The 20,033-nt window shown below is 44.5% G+C and overlaps 1 protein-coding gene across 2 annotated transcripts in view; it reads left to right on the plus strand.

Moving 5' to 3' along the window:
- SLC45A2 (solute carrier family 45 member 2) overlaps window positions 1-20,033 on the plus strand; it is a 33,891-nt gene that overhangs the window by 11,638 nt on the left and 2,220 nt on the right. The window contains exons 3-6 of one of the 2 annotated variants that reach the window (XM_033421303.2): window positions 9,167-9,492; window positions 13,626-13,769; window positions 14,442-14,526; window positions 18,877-19,091. In XM_033421303.2, the coding sequence (XP_033277194.2) occupies window positions 9,167-9,492; window positions 13,626-13,769; window positions 14,442-14,526; window positions 18,877-19,091 (770 nt within the window). Of the gene's footprint in view, window positions 1-9,166; window positions 9,493-13,625; window positions 13,770-14,441; window positions 14,566-18,876; window positions 19,092-20,033 lie in introns of both variants that reach the window. The other variant, XM_004266020.3, reaches the window with a different exon arrangement.

The raw sequence follows: 20,033 nt of genomic DNA on the forward strand, positions 1-20,033 counted from the left end.
TGTTTGATTAAGAAGTATATGATTCTGGCATTGCTTTGCTGCAAATTTTTTAGCCTACAGCATAACCGATGCTCGGTAATGGAAAATGTTGGGTGAATCTTCATGTCTGAAATGGGTGTGAATCCCAAACCCCAAACTTAATTTAATTGCATCTGTGTTAAGCCCCATTGGCACAGGATGGAGAAAACTTAGTGTCAGTCCCTTTGGAATATTCTCCCACCCCTTTCCCCAAGGGTTACATCTAAATTCTGAGAGCTTAGAGTAGAAAGGTTTCAGGGCAGGGGGGATCTGGGTTTTAGCATCATGTGTTCACACTGGCATTTACTGGGCTGTCCCTGGTCCCCCGGTGTCTCAGTGGTCAGGCTCAACTGGTCACAGTTGCATTTGCTCTCATCCTTGTCTTCAGGGCCCTTTCAGAACCCGGGGATTCTCAGCTCCCTCCACCCCCAATGCCATTCTGCTCTTCCCACGCCTGCCCGTATGAGGGGAGCTCTGTGACCTGCAAACTCTCTGTGCTCTGATTTCCTTGTCTCTAAAATAGAGATGAAAATACAGTTGATCCTCCTTATTCATGGATTCTGTACTTGTGAGGTCATCTGCTCACTAAAATTTATTTTTGCCGTCACAATCGATACTTGTAGCTTGTTTGAGATCACTGCAGGCAGCTGCAGAGTGGAGGAGAAAAATTTTGAGTCATCCAATGTGCCTGTTCCCGGCTGTGGTTGATCAAGGTGACACTCTGACTTCTTGTTTTGATTCTCACACTGTAAACAGATGTCCCTTTACTGGAATATTTAGTGCCAATTTTTTTCTTTGCATTTTTTTTGGTGATTTCACTATTTACAGTGGCCCTAAATGTGGTGCTGAAAGCACTGTCTCGGATTCATCAGTGCAAGAACGTTGTGATGTGTCTTATGGAGAAAATATGTTTAATAAGTTTTGTTCAGGTGTAGGTTATAGTGCTGTTAGCCATGGGTTCCATGTTAATGAAACAACTGTATATTAAATAAGATATCTTTAAGCAGAAACACACGTAAAACAAGGTTGATCAGTTGATGAAAACGAGACTAGAGGCTCACATGGAACTTAACACGGTATTTCCCCTCAGAGCAGTAGTTTAGTATTCACGAATTCAGGGCTTGTGGAGACTTTCTAGAACGTAACTACCACTAATAATAGGAATCAGTGGTAGTACCTTCCTCAGAGGTTGTTCTGAGGACTGTATGAGTCGTAAATGCCAAGCACCTAGAGCAGAGCCTGACACACAAGCTCATCTATCTCTATCCACCGCATAGCCATTTCTTTCTTGAGGTCTTAATATCCCCCTGGGGTCTTCCCAGGAAATAAAGTATTGGTCCCTTCTGCTCTTGGATCCCCCAAGCTACCTGGAGGAAGGAGGTTCTGAGGAGGTTCCCCACCTCCTCCACTGCCTTAGGGATTCGCCAGTATAGGCACACCCATCATGAATGCCCTGCCTACCCTGGGAAGCCTTGTGGGTTTTTTTTTAATTTTTAAAAATTATTTTATTTATTTTTTGATGGGGAAGAAATAGTGACTTTATTCAGAAGCCAGCAACCCAAGAAGATGGTTCCTAGAGAACCATCTTAATTCGGGGTAGAATTTGGGCTGCTTTTGTGCGAAGGGAAGAGGGGAAGCGGGAAGATTTGGGATTAGAGGGTGAAGGCAGGTTGCAGACTTCTGGGAGCCACCTGGCCTTCAAGGAAGCATAGCATTTCTTCGTTCTTCTGCTTGCTCAGCAGGCCGGATCACAAGGCTCCTACAAATCTCACAGCTCTTGCATTGTGCGTTTGTCTTTCAGTTGACAGTTAAGTCCAGCAACAATGCATTCAAGGATGGACGTGGAGCATTCCAGGTCAGACAAGCAGCTTGTCCTGACCCTGTGTCATCCACCACTGCTTCCCAAGGCCTGTCCCCAGGCTCACACCTGGAGCTGCAGGGGCATCCCCTTGGGACCAGGTGATGGGGAAGGAAGAATTCCCAGCCCGGTTCTCCATCGGTCAGCTCAGTGTGAGGGAGATGGGGCCTGCACTCCAGCCCACTCAGGGGTGGCCCGAACACCAGGGTGAGGGGCAGAGTGGCAAGCAACTTACTTTCATTGGACCCTTGTCCCCAGAGGAGAAGCGTGCACCTGGGTGTGGTTGCCAGTACTCCCAGACCTCAGTTGCACCCCTCAGGAACTCGGAGCGCTGACCCTGCACAGGAGTCCACGTCATATGTCATCCCCAGTGATGGGAACACAAGCTTGGGTCTGCCAGTCACGTCCCACACCTTACCACCCCACTGGAACAAGCAGAGGGTGGGCACCCCTCCTGGCTCCAGTTAGCCCTCAGGTCAAAGGCCTTTATGAGGTGCTGTGTGGCTGTAGGTAGAATACATGGGTCCAGGACCACAGGGCAGAACTGGGCAGCTCTGCCTCTTGTCGTTTCCTGGACCACTGGTGACTTCATCCTCTCCAGCCCTGGTGCTCTGGGCTCTGTGGGTTCAGAAGTTCTGTTTCCTGAAGCTTCCTTCAGGTGACACAAAAAGGTGCCGTTGGGCTTCCCTGGTGGCGCAGTGGTTGAGAGTCCGCCTGCTGATGCAGGGGACGCGGGTTCGTGCCCCAGTCCGGGAAGATCCCACATGCCGCGGAGCAGCTGGGCCCGTGAGCCATGGCCACTGAGCCTGTGCGTCCGGAGCCTGTGCTCCACGGGAGAGGCCACAACAGTGAGAGGCCCACGTACCGCAAAACAAACAAACAAACAAAAAAAGGTGCCGTTGACCTAAGATCTCTGGATGCCCCTTTGTTTCTCATGCCTGGGTCAGACAGGGCCACTTGACTCTGGTCCGCAGGAGGAGGGAGGGCTGCTCCACATGGGGGAGCAAGGTCCCCTCTTGCCCAATTTTGATGGTAAATGGCCATGTGCAGCGCTCTTGCCCCCAGACGGTCTCGGTGACCAAGGCCTAGGTTTCTCGGAGAAGGGGCCACATCACACAGCAATCCACCGGGCCTAGCAGAGCTGGTAGCTGAGGCTGAGCAGAAGGTAGGATGGATTCCAGCGTGAGAAGCTTCCTGGGGTCCCGGAGGGGCTGCTCACAGAACCTCCTCCAGGAGGCCCACGTGAGCAGCTCAGCGGTTAGGCTGCGGTGGACGCCGTGATGCACATTCAGACCCACCATCATGAAGGAAGGACTCACTCACTCCTGAGCCTGTGCTGCCTCGGCTTCCTAGCGGAAGCCTTGTTCTTAAGTCACATTTTCTACTGAATCTACCGTCTGTGCCTTTGGAGCCTAAGGGCCTTTGAAACTCAGAAGCAAGGAGATACATTCTTGTTTCTCAGCTTTCTACGTTCATGTCCTTCCCCCAAGCAATGAGGCATCCTGGCTCAGCTTGAATGTGAAGGAAGGGCCCAGGGAAATACCGGGGTAGTTGTGGGTGGACGGAAACCATTGTCAGTACTTTAAATATATTATCTCACATCTTTTAAGAGACGAGTTGCCTTGTACATCTAAAGGAGTGTCAGGTCTGCTTGTGTCTTCCCTCTTTTTGATTGATTTTCCTTGTACACTCAGCCTCCAGGAGGGCAGGTCATGTCTGTGTTGTTCATTGTGTATCTCCCGTGCCCAGCACAGTTCTTGGTGAGAGTACTCCTCCATCAATTTCTATTGATAAACAAATGCGGTCAAGGTCTCTCTTTCTCTCTCTCACACACACACTCATACACACCTAGTAACTGGTACTTACGTTAGCTCTCTGGGATTTAGTGTGTATGTGTTTGGTGTAGGTAGGAACCTAGGCTGACACTTTCATTGCTATTTTCTGAGCACGTAGAAAAGAATCAGAACGACTCTCTCATGAGCCTCCCGGGAACGTGGAGGTCTTTCGTCTGTCACCTTGCTGGGGTATGGAAGCTGGCAGCACACCGCTAGCTCTCTCACCTTGAGGTCTTTCTCCATCAGCGTGGAGGTCGTTCAGTCACACACCTGAAGCAGGGAAGCAGTTACAGGCATGTGGTATGTGCCGCGTTTGACTCAGACAGACTCTCTTTAGATTCCTTGACCCTGAAACTCTCCCAGTTTCCTATTTTACCTATTATAGTTGTGAACAAAAGAAAAAATAATACATATTTCTATACGCTTGGACTTCTTCCAGGAGGAACCGTTGTTCAACCTGTATCATTAGTTATGAAATACAATATCTGTCTGCCGAGCCATTCACTCTCATGGGGTTGGCTCTGGTGTGAGTTTGACATCACGGCCTGGCTCTGTGAAGGAGGAGCCTTCTTTATAAAGAAGGCTGGACCACTTGTGGGCCCTTCCTCGTAAAGGCTGGTTATCTAACGTGGCAGCAGGTGCCCTTTGGAAGCTCCAGCTTATGATTTGGCCAGTAGCCTGGGGATTGACTCCAGGAGCCCCAGGGAGGCTGGTGTTGGCAGCAGAGATAAATGTAACCTGGATGTAGACGTGGGAGTTGATGCTAACCTCTGTTGCAGCTGCGACGACTAGGCTTTGTTCAGGAGACTATTTTGAAGATAAAATTCTTAGTTTAAGCAGAGAAAGTAAAAAGTAAAGCATTCAGTAAGTTCCCACAGCCCTCCGCTGGCCCTCATCATACCTGAAGGTGTGAATAGATAAAGTTAAATGTTTCCATACAGAGTTTTAATATGGTGCCTACTAAAATAATATCCCCAATGGCCTACTATTCCTTCAAGGCATGTTCTAACTTTTAGTTAGGTCTCACAGTAGCTTTGGGACAAACAAAATCATTTTGCTTATTTTTCCCCCCTTCCCCGAGAGAAGAGAGGATTGGAATACTTTCAGATACTTGTAGCATGTTTTACTTAACTGATTAGTGAGGGAACCGACAGGGAAGACATAAAGAACAGGTTCCCCAAGTTCTTGCAGGATAAATGTATATGTGTGTGTGTTTAGCAAAAGAAAAAAAAAACTAGGTTAGATGCAAATCTGATTAACCTTCTACAAGGCAATATAACTATAACTCCTCTGTAATAGTTCTACCAGGTTATAAATCATAGAAACCTATTAATATCTGCAAATTATCCTTAGTTTTACAGGACTGCACATCACTGTGCTTTATCAAGTGTGGCTTGTTGGTCAAATATCCTATGACAATAAAATCTCATTCCCCAGAATATCAGGTGAGGGTGGGGCAGGTGGCTTGCAAACTGCTCTATCACCTGAGTACTCAGTGATATTTGGACTAGCAGCCGTGGTATCACTGGGGAGTGTGAGAGGAATGCAGAGCCTCAGCCTATGCCTACATGTTTAAAATCAGAACCTGTGCTATAGACTGAATGTTTGTGCCCCCCAGAATCCATATGTTGAAAACCTCATGCCTAATGTGATGCTCTCAGGAGATGGGCCCTTTAGAAGGTGATTAGGTCATGAAGGCTCGTGAACGGAATTAGTGCCCTCATAAAAGTGGCCCAAGAACGTTCCCTTGCCATGTCTGCCAAGTGAGATTACAGTGAGAAGATGGCTGTCAATGAGGAAGTGGGTCCTCACGAGACACCAAATCTGCTGGCACCTTGATCTTGGACTTGCCAGCCTCCAGAACTGTGAGAAAGACATGTCTGGTGTTTATAAGCCGCCAAGTTTATGGTATGTTTGTTACAGCAGCCCGAACGGACTAAGACAACCTGTATTTTAACAAGACATCTGTGTGACTCACGTGCACATTGAAGTCTCAGAAGTGCTGCTTTATAACGATATTTTTAAAGATCAGGCTCTTAAACAGTTCTCTTTCCAGGTTCGAGATACATATTTTTTCCACCATACTTGCTACAGGCCACACTAGGTCAGTGGTTAGCCCAGGTCTCAGCCCTCAAATGAGCCCCCGATTCTAGTCACTGGGCCTAGAATGACAAAGTCCTTTCGGCCAGCTCCAGGCAGATCGTCACCCTCTGTGCAGCAGTCAGCTTCTCCTGCTTCTGGATGAGGCTTTGGGATTAGGGTTTCTGTAGGAAGTCAACAGGGCACTTGGTTTGGGACCTCGTTCTGCCACTGTATGTGCTGGTGCTTTACACGTATTATCATGTTAACCCTCACAAGACTCATACAAGGAGGCGTCACTGTCCCCATTTTCAGAGAAGTGCCCAAGGTCACATGATTAGAAAACACACAGGTGGGAATTGAAATCAGCATGATTACAAACCCTTCCTTCTATGTGGTCTCCTGTCACTTACCCACTGTAGCCTGCGGTTTTCTTATCTAATTCAACTAGACGAGCTACACACGTCCTTCTACCTCTGAAATCTTTGGATTCCTTGATATATTGAACTCTTATGAGCTTCACTGCTGATTAAGAGGAATTCTGTAATAATAAATATACTCTTCAGAGCTCCTCTCTACTGTTTGAGTACCCAGCCCACAGTTCTCACATCATTTATTACAGTTTTTTTTAAAGCAGCTGTTTACTTATCTGCTTCTTCTGTTTGTAACTATCTTCTGAGGAGGAGACGATTGGGCTGCTGTGGCTTATTTATGCTTATATCCCCAGAAGTTAGTAGCGTTTTTTTATATATATTTAGTACTCAATAAATATTTATTGAAGTACACGACACTAGTGGACGCAAAACTAGACTAGGAAACCCTTCAATTGTAGGACTCAAGTGTTCGAGTCAATATTTAATATAAATCCATTATGTTTATATCCACATGTTTGTATTCATAAAATAAAGCCACCATTCTGTTGCACAGTGGAGGATTTATTTCACACATCAGTTCTTTCAAATGGGTAGGGGTCTTCTGTTCTATATTTTCTCTGCTCAGTGGAACAATAAGTTTGAAAGAAAGAGGCATACATGATAGGAGAACTTAATGGCAGTATGACAACCATTGATCTAGTTACAAATGATAGTTTTGAAAACGGAATGTGTAAGTTTCTCATAGGGTTAATTAAGATCAGGGGTTCTCAGCTGGGGCCCATTTAGCCCCGTGAGGGACATTGGGCAATGTCAGGAGACATTTGTGGTCGTCCAAACCAGTGGAGAAGTTGTACTGGCATCTAGTGGGAGAGGCCAGACATGTTGCGAAATATCCTACAATGCACAGAACAGCCTCCAAGAAAGAATTATCCAACCCCAAATGTCATTCGTGCTGAGATTGAGAAACCCTGGTTTAGATAGACCCTCAAATAGTGCTGGGCTTTTAGTACGTTCTTTTCGGTTGAGTGCTTGAGTCAGCACACGACCTCTGACATCCATGGCATCTCCATGATTGAATAAAGAGCATCATTGTCTAATGGCGATCCAGACGCACCATATGTCCCAGAGCTGCCCTCTGAATCAGCAACAGTGTGACCCCCTCAAGGGCCTTCCGTTCTCGGAGCCTACCAGGGTGCCCACCATCCAAACAGGTCACTGTATGTGCCACTGATCTGTTTATATATATGCACATCACCCATAACTAGGCCACATACTCCTTGCTGGCAGAGAACATGTTTTTTCATTGCACCCCATTGGCCACCATTTCCCATAATTCCACCTTAAAATGCTTTGTCACTCAGGGCATGATAATGATGCCGTCTTTTTGGAATTCAATGGTTAAACAGTTGTTTATCTGTAAATATCCTCTATGATAAATTGCAACTAGACAGAATGTGTAGTCACCAGAATCATCCATTCTTCCACCATTCTGGATAAATTGGGATTCATATTATTTGACGTTCAGATCTGTGTTCCTGGGGTCAGAGTTTATGTAAGTTTAAATGTTTAGGGTTAGAGATAGAGAATTCCTTAAGCTCTGTTTTCTTCCTTGATTCTCTGATTCGTGGGGATGTTGTCTTTATCTGGGAAATAAAATGGAGCCTTCACTCACACAAGAAAAATAAAAACAAACAAACAGAAAGCTGATCTCACTAGGTGGATATTTGTCTTCGGTAAGGCATGATGGGAGGTTGATACGTAAAGGCATTTGCCAGAGGATCAGCCCTACGAAAGCTTGTGATGTAGGTAGAAGGTGTGTTTGGCATTCATCTGCTCACTTCCCTGGACAACCTCCCACCCCATGGTACACCCCCGCTGCAGCCTGGTGTTCTCAGACGTCACTGGTGCCTGCTGCCAGAAGGACCATCTGAGGAGCACTTAGTATTTGGGCACTGAGACATGCAATGTCTTGTCCGTACCAGGAGCACTTGCTTTTTAAAACAGGAACCCAAGAGAATGAATCACTAATGGTAGAATTTCAAACATTAGACCATAAGGGCAGGATCGATTTTGAGAAGTCCTTCCTCCCTCAGGTCACACTGTCTTTAAGTGCAAGCAGGTAAAGAAGGCACCAGAAAGACTTCAGCTCCAGGTCCTGTGAGAGGATAAGATTTAAAAAGATTCATATTTAAGCTTTTGTTTTTATTTTTCTGTGGCTGTCAACTGGGAACAAGTACCTTTAGCTTTTTTTTTGTTTTATTTTACTGAAGTATAGTTGATTTACAATGTTTCAGGTGCACAGCAAAGTGATTCAGTTATACATATATGTATATATACTTTTTCAGATTCTTTTTCATTATAAGTTATTGCAAGATATTGAATATAGTTCCCTGTGCTGTACAGTAGGTCTTTGTTATCTGTTTTATATACAGTAGTGTGTATCTGTTAATCCCAAACTCCTAATTTATCCCTCCACCCACACCTTTAGCTTTTCATAGATGAAAGAAGACAGATTCTAAGGCTGTTAGGTCTCTGCAAACTTGTGTCACCCTAAGAAGCTTATTAATAGATCAACAACAATACATAATTATATTTTATTGCAGTCAGAAACTGGTTTTCTTTGGAGCCCTTTAGGGCCAGGAATTTTAGTTCTTAAGCAGTGTTGAGAGTGCAGTTTAGAAAGCTGATGGACTTCAGATGGTGGTACTATTTACTAAGCGCTTACTACGTGTCTGGCACTAGTCCATTTTCCAGTCGTGACCCTACCAGTAGGTTGCTTTTTTATTATCATCCCCGTATGACAAGTGAGGAAGTCCAAGGTCACAGCAAGTGCATGCTAGAGCCAGGCCTTGAACCCATGCTTCCTGGCCAAGGTGTCTTAGCTCCTCCCATCATAACCAGGCTGCCTACGCTGTCCTCAGGGAGCTTTCCCACGGAAGGAAATGGAAAGAGACGATGCTTCTAAATAATGCTAATACAGCTCTTGCTTGCTTGCTTTGCAGGTTTGGGAGGTGCCCTGGGTTACCTTTTGGGTGCCATCGACTGGGCCCACCTGGAACTGGGAAGACTGCTGGGCACAGAATTCCAGGTCATGTTCTTCTTCTCCTCGTCGGTGCTCACTTTGTGTTTTATTATCCATCTGTTCAGTATCCCTGAAGCCCCGCTTAGAGATGTTGCCAAGGACATTCCCCCACAGCAAGCCCCTCAGGACCTTGTATTGTCATCAGACAGAGCGTATGAGTATGGGTCTATTGAGAAAGTTAAAAATGGTTATGTACACCCAGAGCTGGCGCTGCAGGGAGAAAAAAACAAAAATCCTGCTGAACAGGTAAAGATGCAACTTCTTTTTTATTACCTTAGGAAAAATATTCTTGTTCTTGTCTTTTGTTCAGATTTTTAAAAATTATTCTTTGTCTTTGTTTCGTTTGCTTATTTGATGCGAAAAGTCTTGTGAATCCTCAAATCCCCAGTAGCTATTATCCCTTGGAATTAAAACTTTGCACCTAATAGAAAAATGTGTGCATTTTCTTCTAGTCCTCCTGTCTCTTACTCTTTTCAGACTGTCAAACCAGGGAAGATGAAGCCAGTTGAAAAATGTAAGGCCATAAGAGAAGCCTTGACTCATCCTCAGGACACAAGAAGTATCTTCACTTCTTAGATTAGGATTATAAATTTGTATTCCAGATAGCAGCATCCCTGGGTAGGGAACTGGAGGAACTAAGAGGTTATTGGGATGAAGCCTTCATTTTATCTTGATCACACAGTAAATAGAGAAAAGATGAGAATATAGGTTTCCGGAGACCTGCTTAAACCTTTGCGGCTCCAGGCTACCTGGAGGAGAACACTCACACTCCCTGCTGATCTCAGTTAGGATGGAGCCCCTCGCTGTGCAGTTCTGCAAGGCAGCACGGGAATCATGGAAGAGCCATACGATGGAACCCATTCGATCATTAAAGGATCTGTGTGTTTTTGAAGATTTATTTAAGACATAATATATCAGATAAAACACACATACATATACAAAATGATCTCCACTGGGAAAAGCTATGCAGATCCAGAGAAAAAATAGAAAGGATATATACCCAAAATGTTAATTGAAGTTATTGTCTCTGGGTGATGGGCTAACAGGTGGTTTTCATTTTCTTTTCTAAACCCTTCAGTCTATTCAACATTTCTATAATAGACAAGTATTACTTTGAAAATAAAGAAAAATAATGTCAGGGTTTAAGGAACAAAACAAGGCAGGGTTTACTAAAGATTAAGTAGCTATTATAGATTATGCCTGCCTCTTTGCCCTATTGATAGATTATGACTTGCCCTCAAAGGGTCACCCAGCAGAGGCTGTCTTATTCTACCCCGAGGCTGTTGTGATGATCAAATGAAATCAAGTGAGTAGAAGTCTTTTGAAAGGCATAAAACCCTCCACACCATTAAGACTTGCATCAAATGTAATTAACTTGTATTAGTATGTGCTACACGCACAACACTGTAGGCTCTGAATGGTTCTATTATGTGACTTAAAAAATAAAAGCAAAACAACATAAGAAAAAAAAAAAGAGAAACATATCTTAGGCTCAAAGCCAAGCATCTGACACCTCTATTCCAGAAGTGCATCTTGGGAGCTTCCAGCTGAGCAATGGGTGTCTCCGAGGTGTCAGGGCCAAGGCTCTGGCCATCTTGTTTGTCAAAGTCATTACTTTCCAAAACGAGGGTGGCTATGCAATTTGAGAACTGGGATTTTTTTTTTTAATGGCAAGAGGCCTGAATTATTTCATTTATTGTTCGAGCTGGATACCATAAAATCCATCTCTAGTTCCTCCATGCCATCAGTTACTCCCTTCAATATTTAGTCTCCTTCTGGTGGCACTTTTGTACAGTTCTCTCTCCCCCTGATGGCTCCGTGCCTTTTTTACTTATAAATCCATCACCACCCAATGTCCAGTTGACAAAGGTGCGTAACGTATGCAGTAAAACATTTCCCAGTGGCTCAGAATCATTGCAAGGGCTTCACAAAGGGAATTGATGCATCAGTGAATAAGAAGCCAGCTGCATTTTCATTCTGAGTTAAAATACCCAAAGGGACTTTAAGTATTTACATTCACAGCTTTTACAGAAAGACTAGGCACAATTTTGAAGCTCATATTTATTTTTGGAAGAAAAAAAATTAGGTTAACAATGAAAGCAGGCTGAAAATTATGTATAAGGCAGAAGCATAAATTAATGTTTGGAATGAGACTGAATACTTGCTGGTCAGATTCACTTTTTAAAATTTTGAATTTTTGGAAAGAAAGGAAAGAAAGTGAAGATAAATCACTTTGAGGCATGAAAATCAGGCTGTTGTTTCCCAGTCTGTACCTTTAATTGCTTCTTCCTGTGGTCAAGGAAAAAAGTAATAGTTCTTCATTGGATTTCTGTTATGGTCACCACTTATTTTGACAAATACCATATTCTACATGCAGAAAATGTTTATTTTTCCTAACTCCAAGGTAATGTCTATACTTTTTAATACTGATTAAGTATAAAAAAATCAGTTGAGGCATAGTCATAAATACTACAAAACTGATGAATTAAAAAAATCAACTTGTACAACGAACCTACAATGAGTAAATATAATTTTCTGCATCAAAGAATAAAAAGCATTATCATATAAGGTTAAGAGCTATGAAACAATTTGCTATTATAGTTAAAAGAGAAAATCTCAGGAGACTGTCTTATAAATAAACGAGCCAGGACCCAATATCATTATGTCAAGACTCAGAATAAATAAAAATCTGACGAGAAAGACCCATTACCCCATCATGGTTAATGTTTATGTCTCAGTGTCTTCAGGGCAGGTGATTGCTTCATATTCCTGAGGTTTCTTTCTTCTCTCATATGACAAGCTATTAAAGGCTCTTTCCTTTTTTTGTATTTCAAAACAGTTGTGTCAATAGTTCAAAATTTTTCATTCTCTCAAGGCTACTGATACCAATAAATTATAGCCTCTGGTTTTAACGTAATTTAAGTCTAGATTAAAGAATTGTGGGCATATGTAGTCATTGTGTGTGTGTGTGTGTGTGTGTGTGTGTGTGTTCTACAATGTTCTCACTTCTGACTTGACATAGGGCTCGTCTACACCTGTTGGCTGATGGCAGGATCCAGAGAAATAAACTAGGAGGAGGTACCTGGCCCAGAGCAGGGAGCTGATTGGCTCTATGTGGTAGTTTTCTGTTGCTACATAACAAACTACCACAAATTTAGCAGCTTGAAACCGTACCCATTTATTATCTCACAGTTCTGTAGGTCAGAAGTCTGGGTGGGTTCAGCTGCATTCTCTGCTCAGGGTCTCAAAAGGCAGAAACCAAGGTGTTGGTAAAGCTGCCTTCTCATCTGGAGGCTCCAATGGGGAAGAATCAGCTTCGAGCTCATGCAGGTAGAATCCAGCTTCTTGTGGTTGCAGATGTCCTTGTTTTCTTGTTAACTGATGATGGCCAGGGATCACTCTCATTTCCTAGAGGCCACACCCAGGTCCTTTCCATGTGGCCCCCTTCACCTTCAAAGCCAGCAATTCTTGCGCTTTGAGACTTTCTGGCTTCCCCTTCTGCTCCCAGCCAACTGGGAGAAATATAGAGAAAACTCTATGTTTTTTAAAGGGCTGATGTGACTTGATAAGGGTCACCCAGGTAATCTCCCTATTAATTAACTCAAAGCCAACTGATTAGTAACCTTAGTTATATCTGCAAAATCCTTTTGCCATGTAACGGAACAGAATCATGAGGATGGAGATCATAGAGGCCATCTTGGAATTCAGACTACTACATTTTAAGAGTCAAGAAAGAGGCTTCCCTGGTGGTACAGTGGTTAAGAATCCACCTGCCAATGCAGGGGACATGGGTTCGATCCCTGGTCTGGGAAGATCCCACATGCCACAGAGCAACTAAGCCCGTGCGCCACAACTACTGAGCCTGCGCTCTAGAGCCCGTGCTCCGCAACAAGAGAAGCCACCGCAATGAGAAGCCTGCGCACCTCAACGAAGAGTAGCCCCCTCTCTCTGCAACTAGAGAAAGCCCACGCACAGCAACAAAGACCCAACGCAGCCAAAAAAAAAAGTCAAGAAATCTAAGAATTATAACCATCTAGGGGCTGGCTTAGATCTATGCGCTTCATCCTCAGCAGTGGTTCTGTTGTTCAAAGATAGGAAGCTAGATATGTCTTACATCTTGGCTCAAAGCAAGCTTTATTTCCAGTCCCTTCACCCTATCCCCAAAGCCCTGTTCCTGACCTGAAACTGCTAAGTATCTGCACGTACTTAACAGAACACCTCTTATGAGAACACGCGATGGAAACCTTGGCACCATGCCCAGGAAGTGCGACCTCGTGTGATAGTCTACTGACAGATATGTAACATGGCTGTATGCTTTGCTCCCACAGCTGGCTGTGTGTCTACACTGAACGTCACACCTGTTTGCTGTTTTATTCCAGACTCGGAGGGCAGTAACCGTGAAGTCACTGCTGAGGGTGCTGTTGAGCATGCCTCCCCACTACCGCTGCCTTTGCATCAGCCACCTCATCGGATGGACTGCCTTCCTGTCCAACATGCTCTTCTTCACAGACTTCATGGGCCGGGTAAGGGGCATGTCTGTGCACACGCTCATTATCTCACACACCTGTCCCTCCATCAGCACCTGTGGAGCTTCTGAGCCAGCCTCTAAGATGGGCACAGTAAGAGTGTAGGAAAGGGTACCTTCAAGGAGCTGGCTTACAGACAGATTCCAGAGGGAAGTTACTACACCCTACGCAACTAGAGGGCACTATGCGATGGGACCAGTACTTGATCAAATGCGACAAGTAAGGAAGAAAAATCAAGGTGAACTGTAGCGGTCACAGCAGGCTTAATAAAGGAGGTGCAGTGTGATTTGGATCTGAAAGGAGAGAAGGAGTTGGAGAGGGAGGGGTGAAGGAGAAAACATTCTAGGCAGGCATAGGAATGGCATGTGTAGAGATGAGTCAGAAGCCTGTTGGTTGTACCAGAATATGGGTGGCCGGGTTGCCTATGGCGGGTAGAGCCAGCTGTTAGGCAGAAGGAGGGGTGTTAAAAATCCAGGGGGATGTTGTTTAGACTTTATGCATTAAGACCTCCTGAGGGTCCTTGAACGGAGGTGTGAAAGGATGAAAGGGTGACGTGCTCATGGGAGAATGAGGTCTGAGCCCCAGGAGGGGGTGAAGAAGCAGAACATGTGAGAAGGGGTCCTTACCAGCCTGCACTGGTAACTCAGTGGCCCCACATCTCTCTTGCAGATCGTGTACCACGGGGACCCCTACAGCGCACACAACTCCACAGAGTTCCTCATCTACCAAAGAGGGGTCGAGGTTGGATGCTGGGGTTTGTGCATCAACTCTGTGTTTTCCTCACTTTACTCTTGTGAGTCTCCTCCTCCTAAGGATGTCTTCTACGGGCTGGCGGAATCTTGGATTTTATACATCTGTATTTCTATATTTATTTTTTTGCTCTCTAAGATGCCAGATTCTTGATAAATATATATGGAGGTCAGGAAAAACTATTTCCTTAGAAAGGACCGCATCAAGTAGCCTTTTCCCTAGTGAATTCTGGGTCTCATTTTCCTCAGTGATTACTTTGTACTTGCAGTCGGTGGGATCCTAATCAAAATCCTTTGGAAAGCAACAGGAAATCTTGTAAACGATATGGTGAAGTATTGGATGGATGAGGGGTAGTCACAGCCAAGATTACTGATTAACGATAGGTCTGTGCTCTGCTGGAATAAGGGCACTGGTAGCGTTTCATAGATGTGCTTATCAGTCTTGACAGAAAATGAGGGATGGTTAGTATGCTAGGTGACAAAATGAACGTATAAAATAACTTAAGCTCAGATGGGCGGGTATGTAACAGGGCCACTCTTCCAGATTGAGAACAACAGCTTACCTTCTCAAACACCAGCTTTCCATGGGGTCTGGAGTCTATTAGCCCCCCTTGGCTAAGATTACCTGTGAGGACACTGTAAACAAAGGGATTTCTGGGATTGGTTTTAAATAAGTCCAAACGGATGTACTCCAACTCTAGGGCATCACACAGGCTTGTTTTGTGCTGGCTAATTTGTTTGGAAGTCTCCAAGTGCTGTACACATTGAATTAAGTAAAAACTCTGGCCTATAAAACGTATGCAGGTCCCCCATTTGGAGTGGAAACCTGGGAGCTTCTCAGGCATTGTGGGGAGAATAGCTGGTCCCCAGGGCAGAGCTCCAGGCTTTGGACAGGCCCAGGGGACAGCAGGGGTATGGCCGAGGTTGGGGGGGAGGCATTGGGGACAATCCCTGTTACCATTCTCAGGGGCATCATTCTGTCACTGAACCGTGCTTCTTGTGGGGATGGAGGCTGAATATATATGATGACCCCTAGTCTGGCATTTAGCCCTTTGCTAAGCCAGAGCACAGTGGGAAACCTGCTTCGAGATCAAGAAAAATCTCTTCAAAGTGTAGCACAGTTGGGAAAAGGGGACCTAATATAAGCATATTCATGAGCCCAATCATCATAAAACCATAAAATTCATTACTTTCAAATTTATGGTAACCAAGTAGTGGTGGCTTAAAGCTTACGTTTCCTCCGCAAACCCATTTTTTCCCGCTTAGAGTGTACGAATTAAGGAAACTCCAGGGCGCTTGCTTCAGCAGCACATATACTAAAAGGAAAGAAAAGAAAAGAAAACTCCAGGAGGACGATTTCAACTACCTAGAATCAGGGAGTGTTAGACTGAAAGGATTTAATAAATTATCCATCTCAATCCCTTTGTGCTTTCAAGAGGTGGGGGGAATATTTACCACTATTCTCATTCTTGTAAGAGGAAAACATTTTTCTAAAAGTCATTAGTATTTGAATATTGTGTCAAGTTTAACTTGTTTTCCTCAAAAAATTCCCTTCTAGGGACCCTTCCATTAGTCTAGTCTGAGTTCCTGTATGAATTTCATGGCATTTGAAAATTCAAAAGCGTGTTATTTTTTAGAGCCTTTCCAGTTAAAATCCCTGTGTATAAAGAATACCTACTATTTGAATAATTTTCCAAAGTTATATTAATGCATAAATCTATGGGATCCCTATCCCTGTGAATTAGAACTAAAATTTTCTTTATAAAATACCAACCAGCCCTACCCAAGGATCTTCAGGGGCTCTCGTGCCCATAAGATGGAGTAAAAGTCCTGATCTGGGCACTCCGGGATTCACAGTTTGGCCGGGCTCACACTTGGACCTTTGTCACTCCCACGCAGGAACTCCTCCAGTGACCCACTGCATGGACGTTCTCACCTCTGTGTATTTGCTTTTGGTTTCTTCCACCCGAACTACTGTTTCTACCTCCCCACCCAGACCCAACTCCAATATGTCCCTCTCTGTGCAATCTTTCAAGTCTTTCCCTCTGCACTCCAACCCACTCTGGGCAGGATCAATCATTTCCCTCAATTCCAGAGCACACCCGATAACCCTGTGTTCTGGACTCATCACATAACGTCAGGCGCAGACCCAGAATTTCTATCCAGACAGAGCTTAGCAGGGTTATCTGGCTGCTGGGCGGGACGTGGGGAATGGTGATAAGGGACTTGTTTTTAAGCTCCTTTGCACAGCAGGCACACCTAGATCAATGAGTATAGCCACGCTGAGTACTGAAATACAGCCAATTGTTCATATCATACACTACTATCCATAGCTGGGGCTTAAATCAATCATTTCCGTACAATCCTAAGGAGAGGCACAGTATGAGTTGGCGTCAGACCCAGCAGAGGACAAGTCAACTTGGCCCTTAAACTTATTGCTTTCTCTTTATGAATAAAGCATTCTTTGCTAGACTTTCCATCTTCGTAGTGAAGTTAGTTATGTTTCCACATATCTCTTTATCCTCTTTTGCCTCCTTCCTGGCTGGCCTGTACATGTAGTGAGAGCATTTCCCTAATGAATACTGATGGTTATCTTTTAGGTACTGAGACAACTTAGATGACGTTTTCCGCATAAATGTAATCATTAAGCAAACAGAAACTGACCTAAATTTATACTGCTTTTATTCTCAACCTTGACAACAGCCCTCCAAGCATGGCATGAATTTAATAGAGGAAGCACTGTTGCCCATTTAACATTTTCAGAATTCCATAATTGATACAAATGTAATAAATATTAGGTTTCTTGTCTATGCAATGTAAATTCAATAATTATTTGAACAGATATGGAAAATTTCACTCTTGAATAGGCACATTTCTAGTATCTATCATTTGTGTATCCCCTGGGTCCATGTGTTCCAGTAGAATGGGGCAGAGGAAAGACAAGGAAAGTACGGATTAAAAGCCATTTGCAGCAACATGGATGTACCTAGAGATTGTCATACTGAGTGAAGTAAGTCAGACAAAGAGAAATATCGTATGATATCACTTATATGTGGAATCTAAAAAAAAAAATGATACAAATGAACTTATTTACAAAAGGGAAACAGACTCACAGACTTAGAGAAAGAACTTATGGTTGCCGGGGGGGAAGGGGGAGGGGGGAGAGATAGTTAGGGAGTTTGGGATTGGCATGTATTATGTAACAACCTAAATGGGAAAATAATTTGAAAAAGAATGGATACATGTATATGTATAACTGAATCACTATGCTGTACACCTGAAACTATCACAACATTGTTAATCAACTATACTCCAATATAAAATAAAAAGTAAAAAAAAAATAACCAGTTAAAAGAGGAAGATAAAGGTTTTTTTTAGGAATTTTTCCCTACTGTGGTGGAAAACATAGTAAAATGTTTTAAAGCTGAATTTCCAATTTTAAAAAATGAGCTCTACCATGAGTTCTTTATGAGCAAGCCAAGTTTACCCACTGGGAGGGGACCCCAGTTAAGAGTCAACCATATTCAGCAGCTCTGTATTTATTGAAGTAATGATAGCCACCATTAACTGGATGTCTTCTGCGTGCTTGGCACCGGGCTGGATGATTTCCTAGACATTTTACTTCATTTGATCCTGATAACAACCACCAAGAAGGGTTTTATTAGTTCCATTTTCTGATGAGGAAGCTGAGGTTTTGAGAAGTTGTGGAACTTGCCCATAGAGGGTGAAGGCACCAGCGAGGGGGAGGACCCCCTGACCAGCCTGGGAAGGGCTGGCAAGGCAGGGAGAGCATCTACAGGTGATGTATGTTCTTTACTTCCTTCTCAGGTTGTGCAGATGACATTTAGGTGGGGCAAAGAAACTGAATGAGTTGGATCATTCTGTGCAATCTGGTTGTGTTAATTTCCTCCAACCTGACTTTGGGCTGTGGGGCTAATAGAGACCTGGATTGTCATTTTGGTCTCGTTAGGCTAGATCTCTATGAATCGGAAAGATACCCGCTTTTCTTCCATGGCTTGCTGCCCCAGGGTCCCATAACCAAGGCGGGCTTTTCAATCGCCTCTTTTGCATCCCGTTGCTATTCAGCTCCCCAGTACACAGTGCCTGGTCCTTCCCTGCAGAAAAGAAAATCAACCCAGCAAGGCAATCTCCAGCTCTCCTTTACACAAAGGATTCAAAACTTATTCCAAAAGCAGCTGTTTTCAAGCACAGATAAGGAGGTTCTTCTGTTCCTGACTCAGTGTTAAAGGAAGGCTAAAAAAAGTGAATCTTCAAAAGGAAAGGTTGTCTGAAATTATGAGATGATGTGAGGCACTGCCAGCTGTAATTTCTCCCTCTCTTCTCCCCACACACAGACTTTCAGAAAGCTTTGGTTCCCTACATCGGATTAAAGGGTCTTTACTTCATGGGGTATTTGCTGTTTGGCCTGGGGACGGGCGTCATCGGGCTCTTCCCGAATGTCTACTCCAGCCTGGTCATGTGCACCTTGTTTGGCGTGATGTCCAGCACCCTGTACACCGTGCCTTTTAACCTCCTCACCGCATACCACCGTGAGCAGCAGGAAGAGCAGGTGTGTTGTTGAACCTCTGCACCGAGTGACGTCCGGACTCACCTGGAGGCTGGGGGAGCTTGCTAGGAAAGTGTAGAGCAGAGCTGGAGAACAGGGCTTCTTGAAACAGCAGCACTAAGATGTCCAGCCAGATGTAACGATGGTCTAGCCAAGGCCTGACCACTTTCCCAGCCCACCCCCTCCTTACTCTGGAGCCCTGTGCACCTGGGAGCAGTCGGGCAGGTACCATTACTCCCATTAGTCAGATTAGGGAAGGTGAGGTTGGTAATGCTGAGAAACCAGCCCACAATCACACAGAGACAAAGCAAGGGGAACTCTGGGCTCATGACATGTCCAGCATACCTGCAGTGTTTCTGGATGCCACAACGAGGGCCCAGGCCCTCAACCACTGCAGAGGTGCCTGGTGCAATTTCCGGGAGTTACTGGTTGAGCAACGTTTTCCTTGGAAGTCCGGGTTTTGGTAAGTCATGCCCTGTGCGCAGGGAGGAAAGCTGGTCGCAGGTGGTCATCACACCAGCTGCCTCAAGGGAGGCCCGCCCCATCCCCATCTCAGAACTCAAGCCAGAGGGCAAGACCCTATGCTGCCCTAAAAAAGCACTAGGTTTGGTATTTCTGCTCTAAGATTACCACGTTTTCTTATCCAGATATGCAACTTTTCCCCCTGAAAATAGGCTTACATTTCTTTAACTGTAAAAGTTAAAGAGATGGCTATTAGCTTAATCCATCACAGTAGGAAACTGCAAAAACGCTGAACACGCGTCCTTGTGACCGCAACGCTGGCCTTCTTTTTCATCATTTGATCTGGTAAACACAGCAGGAGAGAGTTGCACCGGGTGTTAAAACCTTTTAAACAAGAGTTGTAGCTGTCCTCTTCCCTGGCAGACATGGTCACTAATGTTTCAATGCATGGCAGGTGCTTTGCTGCTAAAGAGACAGCTATCA

This window comes from Orcinus orca, chromosome 3 (assembly GCF_937001465.1).
Source record: "Orcinus orca chromosome 3, mOrcOrc1.1, whole genome shotgun sequence".
Taxonomy (NCBI): domain Eukaryota; kingdom Metazoa; phylum Chordata; class Mammalia; order Artiodactyla; family Delphinidae; genus Orcinus; species Orcinus orca.